At 34.7% G+C, this 18172-nt stretch overlaps 3 protein-coding genes across 6 annotated transcripts; 2 read left to right on the forward strand and 1 right to left on the reverse strand.

The window, feature by feature from the left end:
• The first annotated feature begins 474 nt into the window (after positions 1–474).
• Positions 475–3756, forward strand: LOC144547540 (4-hydroxy-tetrahydrodipicolinate synthase, chloroplastic-like). Of its 4 annotated transcripts, none has more exons than XM_078296213.1 (5): positions 478–688; positions 966–1071; positions 1851–1935; positions 2281–2364; positions 2599–3756. In XM_078296213.1, the coding sequence occupies exons 3-5, from the start codon at positions 1859–1861 to the stop codon at positions 3524–3526; spliced, it is 1089 nt and encodes a 362-aa protein (XP_078152339.1). In that variant the 5' UTR covers positions 478–688; positions 966–1071; positions 1851–1858; the 3' UTR covers positions 3527–3756. The 4 variants fall into 4 exon arrangements, with proteins under 4 accessions (XP_078152340.1, XP_078152339.1, XP_078152341.1 ...); XM_078296215.1 differs by having other exon boundaries at positions 516–688; positions 966–1081; XM_078296214.1 differs by lacking the exon at positions 966–1071 and having other exon boundaries at positions 475–688.
• Positions 3757–5075: 1319 nt separating this feature from the next.
• Positions 5076–8113, forward strand: LOC144547648 (pentatricopeptide repeat-containing protein At3g16610-like). Its single transcript, XM_078296340.1, has 2 exons — positions 5076–7628; positions 7923–8113. The coding sequence occupies exon 1, from the start codon at positions 5093–5095 to the stop codon at positions 7574–7576; it is 2484 nt and encodes an 827-aa protein (XP_078152466.1). The 5' UTR covers positions 5076–5092; the 3' UTR covers positions 7577–7628; positions 7923–8113.
• A 1705-nt stretch (positions 8114–9818) lies between these two features.
• LOC144547535 (two-component response regulator ORR9-like) lies at positions 9819–11668 on the reverse strand. Its single transcript, XM_078296204.1, has 5 exons — positions 11300–11668; positions 11103–11197; positions 10927–11004; positions 10738–10808; positions 9819–10275 (listed from the first exon to the last, which is right to left on the reverse strand). The coding sequence occupies exons 1-5, from the start codon at positions 11403–11405 to the stop codon at positions 10029–10031; spliced, it is 597 nt and encodes a 198-aa protein (XP_078152330.1). The 5' UTR covers positions 11406–11668; the 3' UTR covers positions 9819–10028.
• Positions 11669–18172: the final 6504 nt, after the last annotated feature.

Genomic DNA, 18172 nt, shown 5'->3' on the forward strand with positions numbered 1-18172 from the left:
ACTACTACATATTCAGCCGCATATTACAGCATACTTGTTTATATAATATCATCACCGCATATTACCACATACCACATATTACAGCTTACCGCATATTACTGCATACTTATTTATATATAAAAAATTATCATTTTAAAATTCGTATATATAAGTTTGTATAAAAATCTGCATATACAATCGTATACTGCATATGCGGTATGCAGTGACTTTTCGCATACCGCATAAAAATCGCATTTAATAACATTGGTACAGATCAATCTGCATATTCTGCGTTGTACCCCGATAATTAAGCATTGGAGCATGTTAGAGAGAAATCCTCATTCTTTTTAACTTTTGAATTTGTCCAAAATTGAATCAGACATAAAGACCGGACCTACCGAATGAGTAGCTTTATGATTCGAGCTCAATTATATCTGACGGTCCGATTTAAAGTCAATTTATGAGTTACGACTTAGTAGGATCTGAATTCCTTATTCATCCCCTTCTTCCCTCCCCGCGCCGCCTCAAAGCCTCCCTCTCATCCAACACCCGCAAACCTCCTCACGGCTTCAACCCCATTCTCTCTATCCCTTTCTCACCCGCGCGGCCGCACCGTGCTCTCTCTCTCTCTCATCCACTAATACCCCTTACATATAGTTGATCCCCTCCGACGCAAGCTATCTTAGGGACGCATCCTTGTCACCCCAAAGTACTACTCTTCCCACTTTTTTTTTTTTTTTCCCCACTTGTGACTTATGAGCTATCTCCTCAATTACTATGGCTTAGGGAGTCAATAGCATAAGCCAAGTTAGTGCTGTTTGAGGATTTTAATTTTTTCTCACGTCGTACTTCTCTAGTATATACTTAAGGGCCTTCATCTTTTGTTAATTGATGTATGTATATCATTTGAGCTAGAGAGTAAGTGTGGTAAGTCTAGTGGTTTTGAAATGTTGATAAAAAAAAAAAAGTTGATTATTGAAACATAGATACAAGTCTGGAACGGATTTTGGAGAAATTATAAAGGAGCCACTGCTTAATATATATCTAACCGACTTCACTGAGCTCTGGCTTATTCAGTGGCCCCTAAACTAGGTATTTCTATGTTCTTTTATTTTCTTATTGCAACTCAGACTTTTATATTTATGGGTATTTCCTAAAATTTAGTTCTTTTTAATATTGCAGTTAAAACCAGGTGATTGGAAAAAAGAAAGAGGGTTGGTATGATGGATATTCGAGAGGCAGAAAGAAAATGAACAAAAAATCAGAAAGAAAGAGAGAGAGAGAGAGATGTCATTTTTGGACAAGATTTAGGTTTGTCGAATGGCCAGATCTAGTGCTCTTTGAAATGACAAACTAATTTTGAAATATTGGTTTGGATTCATTGCTCTTTGAAATGACAAACTATTTTTGAAATTTAGATTGTCGAATGGCTGTTTTTTCAAACAGCTCGGATCCTGGTTCTTAACTTGGATGGTGCTTCTGGACGTTTTTCAAAATTAGTTCGTCATTTCAAAGAAAAATGCATCCAAGCTGTTCCCCTAACCTAAATCTTGTCCACACTTGACTTGTCTTCTTTCTTTCTGTTTTTTGTAAGTCTTCTTTTTGCCTCTCGAAGTATCCACCAAATCAACCTTATTTTCTTTCAAACTAAAAGTTCCCTACCCAACAACTCTTCTTTTTCCAAAGTGGGAGTAAATGAAAAGAAAATATACGATTATGATAGAAGCATTCGTAGCTGACTCAAGGAATGGGCAGGACTCGGTTCCTTGTTGGGTTCTCTTGAGATTGGGTTTTGGTCAAGGTCCTTACAGCTTGAACACATTATTTTTTTCTGCCTGTTATGTTTCTTATCATTTTTTTACATTTCTCAGGTTGAAATATGGATAGGGCCTCCTTATTGTTGGCAAACCAGACCTTTTGCATGCAGCAAGCTTATTCAAACCAGGCCTCTAGGAGGTACATTTGTTCCATAAATTTTGGCTGGTATGCATGAAAATTCTTGTCTAGAGATACTGGTGACAGACCTCAACTGGCCTTGTGCCTCACAGGCGTAGTATGCTGGTTACCTGTATATAACAATTTTAGCTAATACAAATAATAAAGGCAGTATCAGTCAGTTAGTAACTTGTATATAACAGTTCATATAAGTACCAATAGGCCGCTTGTCCTGGTTGGCATAACATGTTTCATATTGTTTTGTCTCTAATTCACTTATATTACAAAGGCCAAAAGCTGCAATATGTTTTTTTAGATATTTGTCTTTTACTCCTAGTTTAATATTGATATTTAATTGTTTTTCAGATGCATCAGATGGAGAACTGTAACGGCAGCTATTAGTTTTGAAAATAATCATCTACCTATGCGCAGTTTTGAAGTTAAGCACAGGCATGTTTATGTACTTGACTACATGGTGTATCATATATATGATCCTTACTGGTGAGAACAAATTAATTGAACTTAAGCGAGCAAGGATGAGGTAAATATGCTATCATGTCCAAATGGTTCAAAAAAGAAGGCCAAAATATCCAGAAGTCATTAGAAAAAGGGAGAATTTTTAAATGAGCACTACCTAGCTAGTAAAGGGCATTAAATAATTTCTCATTTATTGTTTTACCACAGAACCACAGTCGATGATATCCGTGCCCTCCGTCTTATTACTGCGATCAAAACCCCATACCTCCCTGATGGGCGTTTTGACCTGGAAGCATATGACAGGCTGATGCACATGCAAATTGCTGGTGGGGCCGAGGGGGTAATTGTGGGTGGGACCACAGGCGAGGGTCACCTCATGAGCTGGGATGAGCACATCATGCTCATTGGCCACACTGTCAACTGTTTTGGCTCCAAGATCAAGGTGATTGGCAACACCGGCAGCAACTCCACTGGTGAGGCCATTCATGCTAGTGAGCAAGGCTTTGCTGTTGGCATGCATGCCGCTCTCCATATCAATCCCTACTATGGCAAAACCTCGATTCAGGGCCTTATTGCACATTTTGATGCTGTCATGTTAATGGGCCCTACAGTGGTGTACAATGTTCCGTCACGTACAGGCCAGGATATTCCTCCAGCTGTTATTAATGCGCTTGCTGTAAACCCCAATCTTGCTGGGGTGAAGGAGTGCATGGGGAATGAGAGAATCAAGGGGTATACTGACAAGAGAGTGGTGACTTGGAGTGGGAATGATGATGAGTGTCATGATGCAAGATGGATGTATGGAGCCACTGGGGTCATATCTGTGACCAGTAATTTGATACCGGGGCTGATGCATTGCCTTATGTTTGAAGGAGAGAATGCAGTGCTAAGAGAGAAGGTGATGCCACTGATAAAGTGGTTGTTTGTCGAACCAAACCCAATTGGTCTAAACACGGCTTTGGCTCAACTGGGTGTTATTCGGCCAGTTTTTCGCTTGCCTTATTATCCCTTGCCACGTGAAAAGAGGGTTGAATTCGTGAGGATTGTTAAGGAATTGGGAAGGGAGAATTTTGTTGGGCAAAGAGAAGTGGAAGTTCTTAATGATGACGATTTTATTATTGTGGGCAGGTATTAGTGAGATATTTTGCTCTGGGAGTAGTTTGAGTGTTCAAACTTGGCGAATCCGTTGTAGTGTTTAAAGGTTGTTTTGCTGCTTTTGATTTTTCAGAAGTTATTAGTATTTGGAGGTTACCTAATTTTGTTATGTAAAATTTTATGTAGGGGGGAGTTGCTTCTTTTTGTGGTTTCGTCAGATATAATGTGTGTAATAATGTTCTTTTGCTGAATTCTTTTTAAGTTAGTAAATTAAGGGCCTGCAAATTGTTAAGGTTGTTATTGGATAAGGATTATAATTACGAAGGTACCAGTGGAAAGTTCCTGAACTAAGCTGGTTAATTTGGTGCTGGCAAAATCTAATTTCTTTTCATTTTCAGGTTCTCTTGTTTCTGGTTTGGTCTTTAATTGAGCCTTTAGGTAAGGACCAATGGTTAACTGAGGTTTACCATCTAGCTCCATCCAGAGCATCAACGAAATCCTGCACGAGCATCTTATTTGGTACTAATATTTGTAATTAGTCACTGAAGGATGCTACAATTGTGTACCAATTGATAAGCTGGCAAGGATATCTTAATGTATGCTAAAGGTAGACTTTAGAACTTGTACCATATGGTGATGCCTGCCTCTGAACAAATAGTACTGTTTCTGGATTCATCAGGCATCCCTCGTAACATTGAAGCATGTTGAGTACTCTAAAACAGTCTTACACTAGCACTCAAAACAAACAAAGAATAGTGGATTGATGCTACTCTTGTTTCATTCAAATATTGAATAGCTCAAAAGAATAGTATTATTGTTGAATTAGTGCTATTCTTGCTCCATACAAATGCACCTATAGTTTTTTGCTCGGAAAATTAAATGGTAATTTCCACAATTTAATTGCCGAAAGAGAGAAAAGGTACAGATCCGTATCCTCCCAGGTACCTGACTCAACACAATTGAATCAGACGGTTCTGAGTAAAACCCTAGGTTGGACTCTATCTTGTTCGCCGCATCTAGGGGTGTCGATGATACCCTTTTAACCGTTTATCCGATCTGTACCATATTCAAGAAGGTAAATATATGTGCAGAAGAGAAGGTGATAGAGAAGGGGAAGAGACTAAATAGACCTTTTTTATATAACATTAAACTTAATTAATCTCATTTTTTGATTAATTGGGTAAATATGTGAGTTATTAGATTTTGAGATGGTAAATATGTAATAACAGAAATTTGGATGGTAAATATGTAATTTCACAGTTTTTAAGTGGTATATATGAAATTTTACCATAATAATAATTGCTACCGCAAAAAAAAAAAAAAATCTCCCTCCCAAATTCTCATCTTAAATTTTAAATTTTAAGATTTGAACACATGAAAAATAAGAAAGGATCTCCATTTAAAATGAGAAAATAGAAAATTTGAATTTTTTGGAAAATAAAAAATTGAGGATGTCTCCGGGGCACATCAACAATTATCCCATAAATAAATTTGAATGAAAATTGCAACTATTGCTTATCAGAGTCTGTGATCTAAAAATTTTATAAATTAAGGGGGCTACAAGCTACTGGTCCTGTTAGCACGTCTGAGGTGCACTGTGCACACCATGAAACTAATCCCTCCTCCGCTCTTTCGCATGTGTTCGACGCTTGCTCGCTCTTGTTTCTACCGCTTTATTCATCTTCAAGCCAAAAATATCGTCAACCCATCTGTCAAAAAGCTGAATCCCCATTTCTCAACAGATGAAGCCGACAAGTACTGTGAACTCTTAGATGCGTGCATTCGGTCAAAATCTCTGGAAGAAGGCAAGAAGATCCACCATTTCATAGTCAGGAACAGTAAAACTGCCAAAAACTATGCCGTACTAGAGAGAGTTGTTCTGTTGTACTTGGCATGTGATGAAGTTGGCACTGCCCACCGCATGTTTGATGAAATGCCACACAAAAATGTTTTTTTGTGGAACTCTATGATCAGGGCATACTCTTGGCGGGGCCCTTTCGGGATGGCAATGGAGTTGTATTATAAAATGGTTAATTCGGGGGTGAAACCAAACAAGTTTACATTTCCATTTGTTTTGAAGGCATGTTCTGGTTTAGCAGATTTGGAAATTGGATTGGAAGTTCATGAAGATGCAAAGTTGCTGGGGTTAGAGAGTGACCTCTATGTGTCTACAGCACTGATAGACATGTACATGAAATGTGGTTGCTTAGAAGATGCACATCTGGTATTTGAGAAAATGTGCAAAAGAGATATTGTGGTTTGGAATGCCATGGTGGCTGGATACGCTCTTCATGGAATGTACAATCATACAATCAGTTTTATTTTAGAAATGCAAAGAGAAGGGGCAAACCCAAATCCTTCAACTATTGTAGCACTTTTACCAGTGATTGGTCAAGAAAAATCTGTTCTACAAGGGAAAAGTATTCATGGATTTTGTATAAGAAGGTTTTTTTGCAGCAAAGATGTTTTGGTTGGTACCGCATTGTTGGATATGTACACAAAATGCGACAATTTTGTTTATGCGTGTCAAATTTTCAACCGCATGGCCGTGAAAAATGAGGTAACGTGGAGTGCTCTAATTGGTGGATATTTGTTATGTGAAAGGATATCAGAAGCTTTTGATTTATTTACCCAAATGTTGGTTGAAAACTCTTTTTGTTTGTCTCACACCACTATGGCAAGTGTCCTTCGTGCATGTGCAAAGGTGGCAGATTTGGTTTTGGGAAGGCAACTACATGCCTTTCTTGCAAAATCTGGGTTAATTTCAGACTTGACTGCAGCTAATTCCCTTCTATCCATGTATGCTAAAAGCGCTCGTATTGATGATGCCATGAACCTCTTTGGTGAAATGTTTGTGAAGGACAATGTAACTTATAGTGCACTTATATCCGGTTGTGTTCAAAATGGTAATGCACAAGATGCTCTTCGAGTATTTAAGAACATGAGATTGAATAACATAAAACCAGATGGTATGACAATGATGGGTATCATCCCGGCTTGTTCACACATGGCGGCTTTACAACATGGAAAATGTAGCCATGCATATGCCCTAGTTAATGGGCTTGGATCGGATACTGTGATATGCAATGCTCTGATTGACATGTATGCAAAATGTGGAAGGATAGACCTATCTAGAAAGGTGTTTGATAAAATGCCGGTAAGAGATATAGTTTCATGGAATACAATGATTGCTGCCTATGGCACACATGGTCTGGGCAAAGACGCCATTTCTTTGTTTAGTACTATGACAACTGAAGGTTTTGTATGCGACGACATCACTTTCATATGTCTTATATCAGCTTGTAGCCATTCAGGTCTAGTAACCGAAGGAAAGCGTTTGTTCAATCAGATGGCACAAAATTATGGGATAACCCCAAGGTTGGAGCACTACATAACTATGGTTGATTTGCTAGGGCGTGGAGGGTTTCTAAACGAAGCTTACAATTTTATTACAAAAATGCCCCTCAAGCCTGAGGTGCGTGTGTGGGGCGCCTTACTTGGTGCTTGCCGCATACACAAAAACATAGAATTAGGAAGAGAAGTCTCTGCAAGAATCCAAAAGCTTGGTCATGAAGGCACAGGCAATTTTGTCCTTTTGTCTAATATATACAGTTCAGCCGGCCGGTTCTATGAAGCGGCACGCGTGAGAATAATACAAAGAGATGAAGGCTTTAAAAAGAGTCCTGGTTGTAGCTGGATCGAAATCAAAGGCTCTTTACATGCATTTACTGGTGGAGATAGATCACATCCAAGTTCAGCTGATATATACAAAGAACTAGATAGATTGATGGTGGAAATTCGAAAATTGGGTTATCTGGCTGATACCAGTTATGCATTGCACGATTTAGAAGAGGAGGAGAAGGAGAGCATGCTCCTGTATCACAGTGAGAAACTCGCAGTAGCATTTGGAATTTTGAAATTGAGAAATGGAGAGGCTATTTTTGTCACAAAAAATCTGCGGGTTTGTGGGGACTGTCATGAGGCTATAAAGTATATCTCTTTGGTTGCCAAGAGGAGTATTGTTCTGCGTGATGTATATAGATTTCATCATTTTACAAATGGGAGGTGCAGTTGTGGCGATTTCTGGTGATGTTTATCAGGGCTGTCAGACTTTATCTGGGGCCTACAATCATGCGAACAAGGTAATTTGAAAATTTTCTCAAAGTCACTGCCACTTCATATGCCTAAAATCGTCATAAAGAATGGAGAAATTTTGGAGTTCTCTCGAATTAAGGTATTGAGAAATAGAATAATAGTTTCCCGGATTTAGGTCTTTTCCTGAAATTCAAAATTATCCTCCTACTGACCTTTTATTTTTGTTTCTCACATATCATAACAGAAGTCAATGGTAGAAGAAAGTTAATAATACTTCCATTCATATCCTCCTAGTTTTACATTTTTGTTCTCAATTTTGAACACTTCATACCTTTTTTCAGAAAGGAGCTGCCATTATTTGTAAAACTGATGCTGGACTCATTAGCAAGTAGATAGAGAAGCTGGCCAACAGAAGCTATTGTTTGTATGATGCCAAATTTTGTCAATACTAGATGTTTGAGATTGTGTATGCAAAATTTGTTGGTCATTTGTTGGAAATGGAAAAACAGCAGATGCACTTAATTCTCCTGCATTCATGTGATTTATTCATATGGAAGCTCATTTGAGAGATCAGATGTTGATGCTTTGTTTCTGCTAAAATGCAAGGTACATGTAACAAATATTCTTCTCAAGCTCCGGTCATGTACATAAAATGGTAAATTTCCAAAAGAAATCTCCACAATTTAATTTAAGATGATAATTAAATTAAGCAAGTTCTTGGAAGATAATCTGAATTTCTAATTATAATAATGCACAAAATCTATGGCCCTTCTTATATTGCCGCCACAGGCATTTTTTGTTATCTTACTGCTAATACTGGTTATATGTTTGTGTCTGCAGTGAGCCTAATTGATACTTGCAACATCTGTGGTTTAATCTTACACAGTGGGATTAAAAGGAGACCGTTCTCTTTGCTAGGAGAGAAGATATGTTTTCCTTTGTGCTTCTTGGGGTTTCAATGAGCGCTGCTTCAAAGCTTGGTCTTGGTGGAAGGAACAACTGAGCAATGAACTAATTTGGGTCTTTGGAATTCGAGTGATTCTGGTCTTCTGGAGCAGAAAGCGATTTAGAGGGGAAATAGCAAATAGGAGATTTCCGGGGTTTTGGGGTTGCAAAAAGAGAGAAATTTTATAGGGCTTGCAAATCAATTAGAATATTTTATTACTTGATATTTAATAATAACTCTACGGATATAATAAGAGATAATGGAGGAATTCATTGACAATCTTTTTTTTTTTTTAATAGCATATTATGACCAATAGTTTATTTTGCGTTACTAAATTTTGTAATTTCAAATTAGTAAAGTAAATCGACGATTATATATAATGTCAGAAGCAATGCATGTGCCTAAAAAAATTATTGCATTCGGAACTTGTTTAGTATAAAATCATGTTGAAATCAATAGCTCGTCGCAGTTAATTATGTCCCTTGATTTTTTTTTTTTTTTTCACCTGATCTTGTATCAAACGGATTTAAAATTTCATACTTTTTGTTGAACAAAAATATTGAACATGACATAAAAACGATGACTACTTCGGATAAAGTCGCACAAAAAAAAAATATACTTAAAAATAAAAAATAAAAAAAACCTGCGTTAGTATTATTATACAATTATACAACATTATGAAAAGAAAATCCCAACATAAAATTGATCACTCTCTTCAAATAAGGTTACTGACACTCAATAGAAGTTTTCTTTCTCTTCAAATTTATTTAATTTAAGATTGCTAGTTGTTGTACCAAATTGTTCCCAACAGAGAAGCAAAAGCATCTTGATGCAAAAATATTAAAAATAACTGATATAAGTCTGCACACTTTTGCCTTTGCAAAAGTTTGCTCTCAAATGTTACATCTTACCTTTGAATCAAATCCTTCGTATAAATAGCAGATCTTACAAGTTTCTTTAGTTTTCAAAAAATGCGTCTCCATATTTCTTAAAATGACTATTACAGATTTCAGTTATCTTGGCAAATGCTTCCCAGATTCTAATTCCTGCATCTGAATAGAGCATATCTTACAAGTTCCTTTAGTTTTCATATTCTTGAAATTACTTGAAATGACAATTGCATATTCCAACTTAACAATTCTTCCTAATTCTAATTCTAATTCTAATTCTGTCAACTTTTAAACCCTGTTCACCCCTTAAAAAGCAAAACCCCATCAGGAGGCAACAGAACAGAGGACAGAGGTCCAATAAAAAAGAAGACAGAATTTAAAGTAGGAAATAAAAGATAGACTTTAAAGTAGGTGCTAACTTGTTGAGATCTTAGAACAAGTTCCCTATATTCATTTCTACATCTCAAATCTTTCCAAGTAAAACTTATCAGCATAACAAAATTGCCTTCCCACATCCATCTTTCAACTTCCTATATATTCTCCAAATATATATACCTCCAAAAAGTACCAAGTAAACTACCAAAAAATAAAAGAAGTCAGGAATCTAAATCTCAAACTATCGTGACGGGTCCACCACTATATCTCGGTCGAATTCTCTCCGAACAGATTCCGTCATCTGCTGCCTTTCTTTTGTTGCCACTAAGATTGTTCGTTACACTGCTAATAGTGGTGCCAGATTTGTTCTGATTTTGATCCTGGCATTTTGTTGATTTCTTCAATATATGTGGTTTGAGTCGGCTCACATCTGAGAGTTGAACGGGTTTTAAAAAGAACTCGTCAGCACCTTCTTCCATGCATCTGTAAATAACAATTTGAAATTAAGCTGTCAGCACAAAATCAAGCATTTCTGAAGATTAAGATACTTGTTAGACACAGATTCAGATTTTCATATTCCTCGCATTTAGTTGTATGTTCCAATTAATTGTCTGATTGTAGTTTCTGGCAAGGAACTGGGAATAATCTACTGCATTAATTGGGATCCACCAAATCAGTTTTAGACTTTTAGGATCTGAGCTGAATCTAATACCATATTAAGTTGAATTTCAATCTTTCATACAATAAATTACAACCTCATCCCTCTCCCTGAGAATCCAATTAAGTAACCAAAACCCCCAAAAACTAAGATGGGAAAAAAGGAGGGGGGTGGGGGATCTAGCCTAAACCAGTCTCAGGTAAGGATCAGTGAGCTGTGTGGTTGTTCATTCACAACGTACCAATTTCAATGGTGTGTGTAACATACAGAGCGAGATATATACTCACCGGTTGATTCTAGAAGGGATGTTCTCAGATGACATGATCACCACAGGTATATCTCTCAGAGATGTTGACTCCTGATACAAAAATCAATTGACAACATTAGATCTCTACAAATAATATTAAACTAGAAGGGGACAATTTCAAGTTCAAATTTTAAAGTGCAAACCCAATGGGAGATAAATTGATGGATACCTTTACTTTCTTGAGCAAGTCATATCCAGTCATACCGGGCATGCAATAGTCTGTTATGATCAAATTCACCTCCACTTCCTGGAATTATAAGACTTGTTAATATTATATCATGATACTTTAAAATAAAACAATTAATTGGGTTTAGTTTCTGAAATAAAATATATATATATATATACCTGATTGTGAGAAGAAACAGACACAGCATCTTCCCTGTTTTCATCTTGTAAGCCCAGGAACTCTAGAGCCTTGCTTCCAGAATCCACAGTTGTAACTTAAAATTTAACAAAAAGATGGATGAATTTCAATCCAAACTTCTTTCATACAGATTATTGTAAACAATTTGCAACAAAATGAAAGAGGAGAACTAAAATACCTTGGTATGAAGAGGTTTTGAGAAGCCTCTCAATCAATTTCCTGTCAAGAACACTATCATCAACCGCTAGCACATGGAACTGGGGCTGCGTTGCAACTGCTGCCATTGATTGTACCGACTCAAAGAAACGAAGCAACAATCGAAGAAAGAAAGAAAGAAAGAGCAGGTGAAGAAAATATGAGAGATATAATTCGAGGGAAGAGAGAGAGAGAGGTGAGTTTGGAATGAAGGTGACCGAATAATGCTGGCCTGGGTAGTTTTTAAACACTTTATAGGGGATTCGTTTGGATATGAGAGAGGTTTAAAAAAGGCAACCAAATCCCCTTTCGTAGATAGCAAGATCTGACCAGATTTTCTCCATATCTTCACAGTAATTCCCCCACGATATCCTAGTTTTGAATTAGGAGAAAAAAAATTTAAATGGGGCCCGCCACAATGCTACTGCCTAAATGGGCCAATGGAAATGTCGTTGGAATTAAATCCGACCCGTTGGTACTCATAACTACTTTCATCCGTTTACTTCTTCTTCTTTTTTATGGTCAAACTAAAAAATCTCACATTGTTCAAACAAATCGCAATTCTCACCGTAAAGAATTGGCCATGTGTAAAATGCCAAAAAAATCGTATTTGTTAACAAAATAGGATCATGTGTTTATATTGATCTCATTTTTTACATTAATGTACACAATCCGTTGCTAAATGCTAACAATATCAATATTTTGAAGATTTGAGAAAATAATGTATAGATCCTCGAGCCCTTTTAATATTCATGTTATAAGGTAAAAATTATTAGTCGCTCAACCAACAAGGCAACAACCATCCATTCTTTTTAAGGTTTTGAGTCCTTTTAATCGAGCTGTCGAGCAGAGACGTGCGCTTTAAAACGAAAAAAGAGCTGGCTAGCGGGTTTGGATGCATTACTTATTTACTCTCGTACCCTTGCATCCGAATTCGCAACTTTGGTGGCACTGGGAAGTTGGGAAGGGAAAACCATTTCCTGGAACAAAAGATGCAATAAATAAAAGGACGTATGTGACAGCCTGACAGGGACCCCCAAATTTTATTATTTTATTTGGTTTGAATTGAAATCGACGCAAGGGACCAAAGGTACCACCATTGGGCATTGGCCTCTTCAGAGAACCGGATCCTCTGCAACCTTAGAGACTACAGCCCCTTCAGAGAACCGCTGCGCACGGTGGAGAAGATCCGAGCTCTAAACTCGCCCGTCTCTACCTTGATCCGTTCTTTTTTATCTCCTTCTTTTTGGAATTTTGTTGGTTCATCGGTGACCCCACTAAGATCCGTATCTGCTCCTAGTTGTATCAACAAGAAAAAACAAATAACATAAATTACACGAGCTCATATTGAAATAACAGCGTTTACTACTTGCAATAATAAATTATTTCATATTCATAGTATTAGTAGAACTAATTAACTTTCCATAGTTTCGTTAATAAATTGAAATAATTAATTACAGCATAATATGAACTCCGTCAGCATTATCAGCTTTATTTAATTAATGTAATAACTTTCCATAGTCTCGCAAGTATAAAAGGTTTAATAAATTATTTTTTACCCTCCCCTCCTCTACTAAAAGAACGAAAACGAAGTTTGAGGGAGAAAAACCAGGTTTGCGGGGTGCTTCATGAACTGAAATATGAAATGTTGCATGAATACATCTCTATCTGCACCGTGTGGAGAAAAAAAAGAAAAAGGTAAAACCAATTGAAGCGTATCAGATTTTGGAACAATTTTGAGCAAATACTATTGAGATGTCTACTTTGTAATCTGTAAAGTCACTCCACTACCAATGCTCAAGTCTAGAAGATTTGGCGAGAAATTTGAGGAGATCTCATTTTCTAGATACTGTGTGGAAGAAGGAAAGTTGTAAACTATGAAACAAGTTAATCTGGTAGTTATAGTGAGTGACTCACTACATGAAAGGAGTGGTGTATTTGTGATGTGGAAGGAAATCGTAGTTGGGATATGGAGAGGGGAGTTGGTCAGCTGGCAATTAAATGGATTCGGGTAGCTGTCTGATGTACAGTACAGATCAATTGATGAGATTGGTCAGGATTGGGACGTGACTAAACTAGAATTGCAAAAGGGAAACCAAAAAATAGTCGTTGGGGTATGCGGGACCCGCAGAAATCCAGGCACAAGATTCTCTGACGCGCTGGCGCTTTTCTCACCTCTCACCATCCAAAATCTCTCCGTTTCAAAAACTACTGGAAAAACGAGAATAACAGGAGTCGAACTGGAGAAGATAATTTGAAAAACAAAAACGGAGGAGATTTTTGTTTTTCGATTTTTCTTTCCGCGCATCCTCCGAGAGATCAGGTGAAAGGGGCCGTTGCAGACAAGGTCGACCCCAAGCAAATATTTTCTCTTTTCATATCAGCTCACAGATTCTTCAGAAACGACCTGTTCTTCTGTGGCACATGCCTCTCTTGTTTTTAAAAAGAGAGTCAATCATTCGCTTTTCTTCTAAGCGGTGCCAGATTGCCTAATTAATGGCTGCCTGCTCATACTGCTTGGGTTACTTGTATTCTTTCTTTCCATTTTAAAAAAAAAAAAAAATACAAGGTTAATAGGCATGTATATTTTTTTGAGAAAGATTTAAATACCGCTATTTTTTATGTTTTTATTATGCTTTTATTTTCAATTTCTTTAATAATTTAAAATTTTAAACTTAAATCAGAATAAAATCATTAAATATTATCTTTATCGTTTTATCTATGCATATTAAAACATTATGATATTTCAACTTTATTGTGTTTGTTATTAAGAACTTGTAAAAATGTATTGATGTGGATAATTTTGAGATGTTTATTTTTCAATTTATTGATTTACCTAAAGAAAATATAAATATGTTATTGTTATTGTTTGTGAGCACATTACCTTTTTTAAATACAAATCTAATAGAGACGTATATTTCTCAAGAATTAAAATTTTACGTAGTCTTTATTTTCTATCCCGATTCTTCTTAAAACGCAGTCATGACGACGGATGATTTATTAATTTAATTAATAAGCAAGTGTAACTGTAAGGGATTTTGGTTGAGTTGCTTATATTCTTTCCTTTCTTTCGATCTTTATTTTTTTATTTTTTATTTAAAAAGGCTCATAGATACGGATATAATTTCTTAAAATGAAAAATTTTATGCTGTCTTTACTTTGATCGCAATTCATCTCTTAGTGACAGATTATTTTATTTATTTAATCGGTAAACAACCGTACAGAGCAGAGCTCAACAATTTACAAGGAGAAGTAAAGTACCTCTTGCTCTTGGCTCTTGCTCAGGAAAAACCAAGTTAGTCAACTGATATCAAGGTAGGCACCTGATATCAGAATAAAAAAAAGGTAATATTAATATATACGATCAGACCCGATATATATCAAAATATTTGACGTGACATATATTGCATATGTACTGTTAAAACCTGGTTCCAATGAAATTCCCTTAAATTTTGACTAGGTCAACACAAGTAAATGACGCGCTCACTTCACCCCTTTGGGAAGAGCAAAAATGTATATATAAACAGTCTGACAACCATCACGGTCGATTTTAATTTATTGCAAAATTTATCAATTAATAAAATAATAAAATTCATTTATTAATTAATAATAATAAGAGGAGGATTCAAATACCTACCGAGATTTTTATTTTTATTCAATAAAAATACCCCACGTGGAATTTTTTCACGGGTTGAAATTTTAATTCCAATTTTTTTTTCTTTATAAAACAGAAATTTGTTTTTATTTTTTATTTTTTTTATTGAAATATTAGAAATGTTGGATATATTTCATTGAAAATAGATAGAATACAATATAATTTGATTTATTAGAAAGACTTTAACAAATAACCCAGATCAATATTTTTCAGGCCGGATTTTTCACGGCTGTAAGAAAAATTAATATATTTCTTTATGTGTTATTGGAAAAAAATAAAAATGCTTAGATTCTGAGTTATTGATCCCAGTTCAAAAGTCACTTCTATGTAATCTAGAAAATATTGTGATCATTCTAGGACATTTAATTTATGAAAAGTTGTATTTATTTTTGAAAAAAAATAAAAACTTTAAGTTATTTAATAATTATTATTCAAAAAGAATTCTGAAAATAGATACAACTTTTTATAAATTAAATGTCATAGAAGGATCACAATATTTTCTAGATTACATAGAAGTGAATTTTGAACCGGGATCAATAACTCAAAATCTAAGCATTTTTATTTTTTTCCAATAATACATAAAGAAATATATTAATTTTTCTTACAGCCGTGAAAAATTCGGCCTGAAAAATATTGATCCGGGTTATTTGTTACAGTCTTTCTAATAAATCAAATTATATTGTATTCCATCTATTTTCAAAGAAATATATCCAACATTTCTAATATTTCAATACAAAAAAAAAATTGGAATTAAAATTTCAACCCATGGAAAAATTCCATGGGTGGGGTATTTTTAAAATTATTACTAAACTTTGGTTATTATTATTAAAATAATTTTTTAATGGAGTAAAAATAAAAATGTCGGATTCAAATACCTACCGAGATTTTTATTTTTACCCAACAAAAATAAATATTTTATTAAAAATAATCACGGTTCGGCGTAATTTTTAAAAATATCTAGACTACGAATTTTTATTCTGGGCCGCGGAAAAAATCCGATCCCCGAATTTTTTTTTTTTTTTTTAGAGTTTTTTATTTCGGGGCGCGGATTTTTTTCACGGCCCGAATTTTCTTTTTTTTTAGAGTTTGGAGAAAGAAAATATCCATGGTTTGATTTTTTTTTATAAACTCATTTTTTTTATATGTATAATATATGTATATGTATATATAATATATGTATAATATATGTATGACTTGGCTACGGTGCTATGGGTTGCATAGAGGCCTCCCGTGCTACGGCACAATATTCGACTTTTTAAAATCCAAACGGTCGATCCGAACCGTTCATCTTGTTCTCCATATTAATATGTGTTTGGAGATCAAATTTTACATTTTTTGGAAATTGTTTACTATTTTTTTAGATTTATTGGAAATCATTCTTTTTCAGACAAATCTGGACCATAAAAAACAGCGATATTCAATCAATCTAAAAAAATAGTAAAAAATTTCCACAAAATATAAAATTTGGTCTCCAAACACATATTAATATGGAGAACAAGATGAACGGTTCGGATCGACCATTAGGATTTTAAAAAGTTGAATATAGAGCCGTAGCACGGGAGGCCTCTATGCAACCCATAGCATATTAGCCAAATCCATATATGTATATGTAAATATAATATAGTTATATATATGTATATGTAATATATTTATAGAGGAGGGATCAAGTTACAACACTTGAAAGTTACAACATCATTTTTTTTCATTTTCAAAGTCCAAATCGTCGATCCAAACCGTTAGATATTCAATCTATATTAAAATGTGCTTGCAGACCAAATTTTACATTTTTTGAAATTTTTTTGCTATTTATTAAGATGGGTACAAAATCGCTGTTTTTATTAAAATTCTGCACCATTAAAAACAGCAATTTTGTACCCATCTTAATAAATAGCAAAAAAATTTCAAAAAATGTAAAATTTGGTCTGTAAGCACATTTTAATATAGATTGAATATCTAACGGTTTGGATCGACAATTTGGACTTTGAAAATGAAAAAAAATGATGTTGTAACTTTGTTGTAACTTTCAAGTGTTGTAACTTGATCCCTCCTCATATTTATATATGTATGTGTATATATGTATATATATATCAAATTTGACCTCTACTGATAAATTAGTAAGTCTTGACTGATATAGGGACCAAACTGCAAAAATGATTACACCAGCATGTAGAGCATTCAAAAATATACATAATTGACACAAATTTCAATTTATTTGGATTTTTGTACATTTAGTTATGAATTTCCAAAGTTCTACCGCAAGAAAAAACTTTAAACATCCATAACTTTGGCTCGGAAAGTCGGATTTGCGCGTATGAGCACTTTTCGGAAAGTGGAGAACGAGACGGATCCGATTTTGCCTAGGTGGTACACCAAGCAACGTCGCATCAGAAGCATCAAAATTTCAAAAAAATATCGTTTGGTGCCTCAAAAACTCAGTTTAAGTTTTCATTCGATGGTAGACGTACAACGATCGATATTTTGTTTAGTATAATTCAGGTTTTTGTAGTGTAATTATTAATTGTGGAATTTTTTAGTTTGCATGTAGAGTAATTTAGATTTTTGTATAATTATACAAAAACCTTAATTATATATAATTATATTATACATATATTATATTATAGATACATATATTATATTATATATACATGTATTATAAAAAACACCAAACCAATTTTCTTTCTCCAAACTCTAAAAAAAAAAAAAAAAAAATCGAGCCGCGTCCAGAATAAAAAAACTCTAAAAAAAAAAATTCGGAGCGCGGATTTTTTCCGCGGCCCAGAATAAAAATTCCAGGCCGCGGAAAAAATCCGCGGTCTGGGTATTTTTAAAAATTCCGCCGAATCGTGGTTATTTTTAATAAAATATTTTTTTTGTTGGGTAAAATAAAAATCTCGGAAATACCTATACGACGAATGTTCGAATGCCTCATGTATGTTTTACGCGCGATCATGTCTCGTGTTTATTATCTCTATTTTTATGTGGAAATAATCTATTTGAACTACTCAATAAAATATTCATATTAAAATATATTTGAAGAAAAAATATTTATAATTTTTTTGGAAATTTTTACTTATATTTTTATACAGATACAAAATCATAGTTTTAGAATGATATAGAAACAAAGATTTTATATCTATTTAAATAAATAATAAAAGAATTTCAAAACATAAAAAATTTAATCTGAATACACATTTTAATACA

The sequence above is a fragment of the Carex rostrata genome, chromosome 31 (genome assembly GCF_964058835.1).
Source record: "Carex rostrata chromosome 31, lpCarRost1.2, whole genome shotgun sequence".
In the NCBI taxonomy this organism is placed as follows: Eukaryota; Viridiplantae; Streptophyta; class Magnoliopsida; order Poales; family Cyperaceae; genus Carex; species Carex rostrata.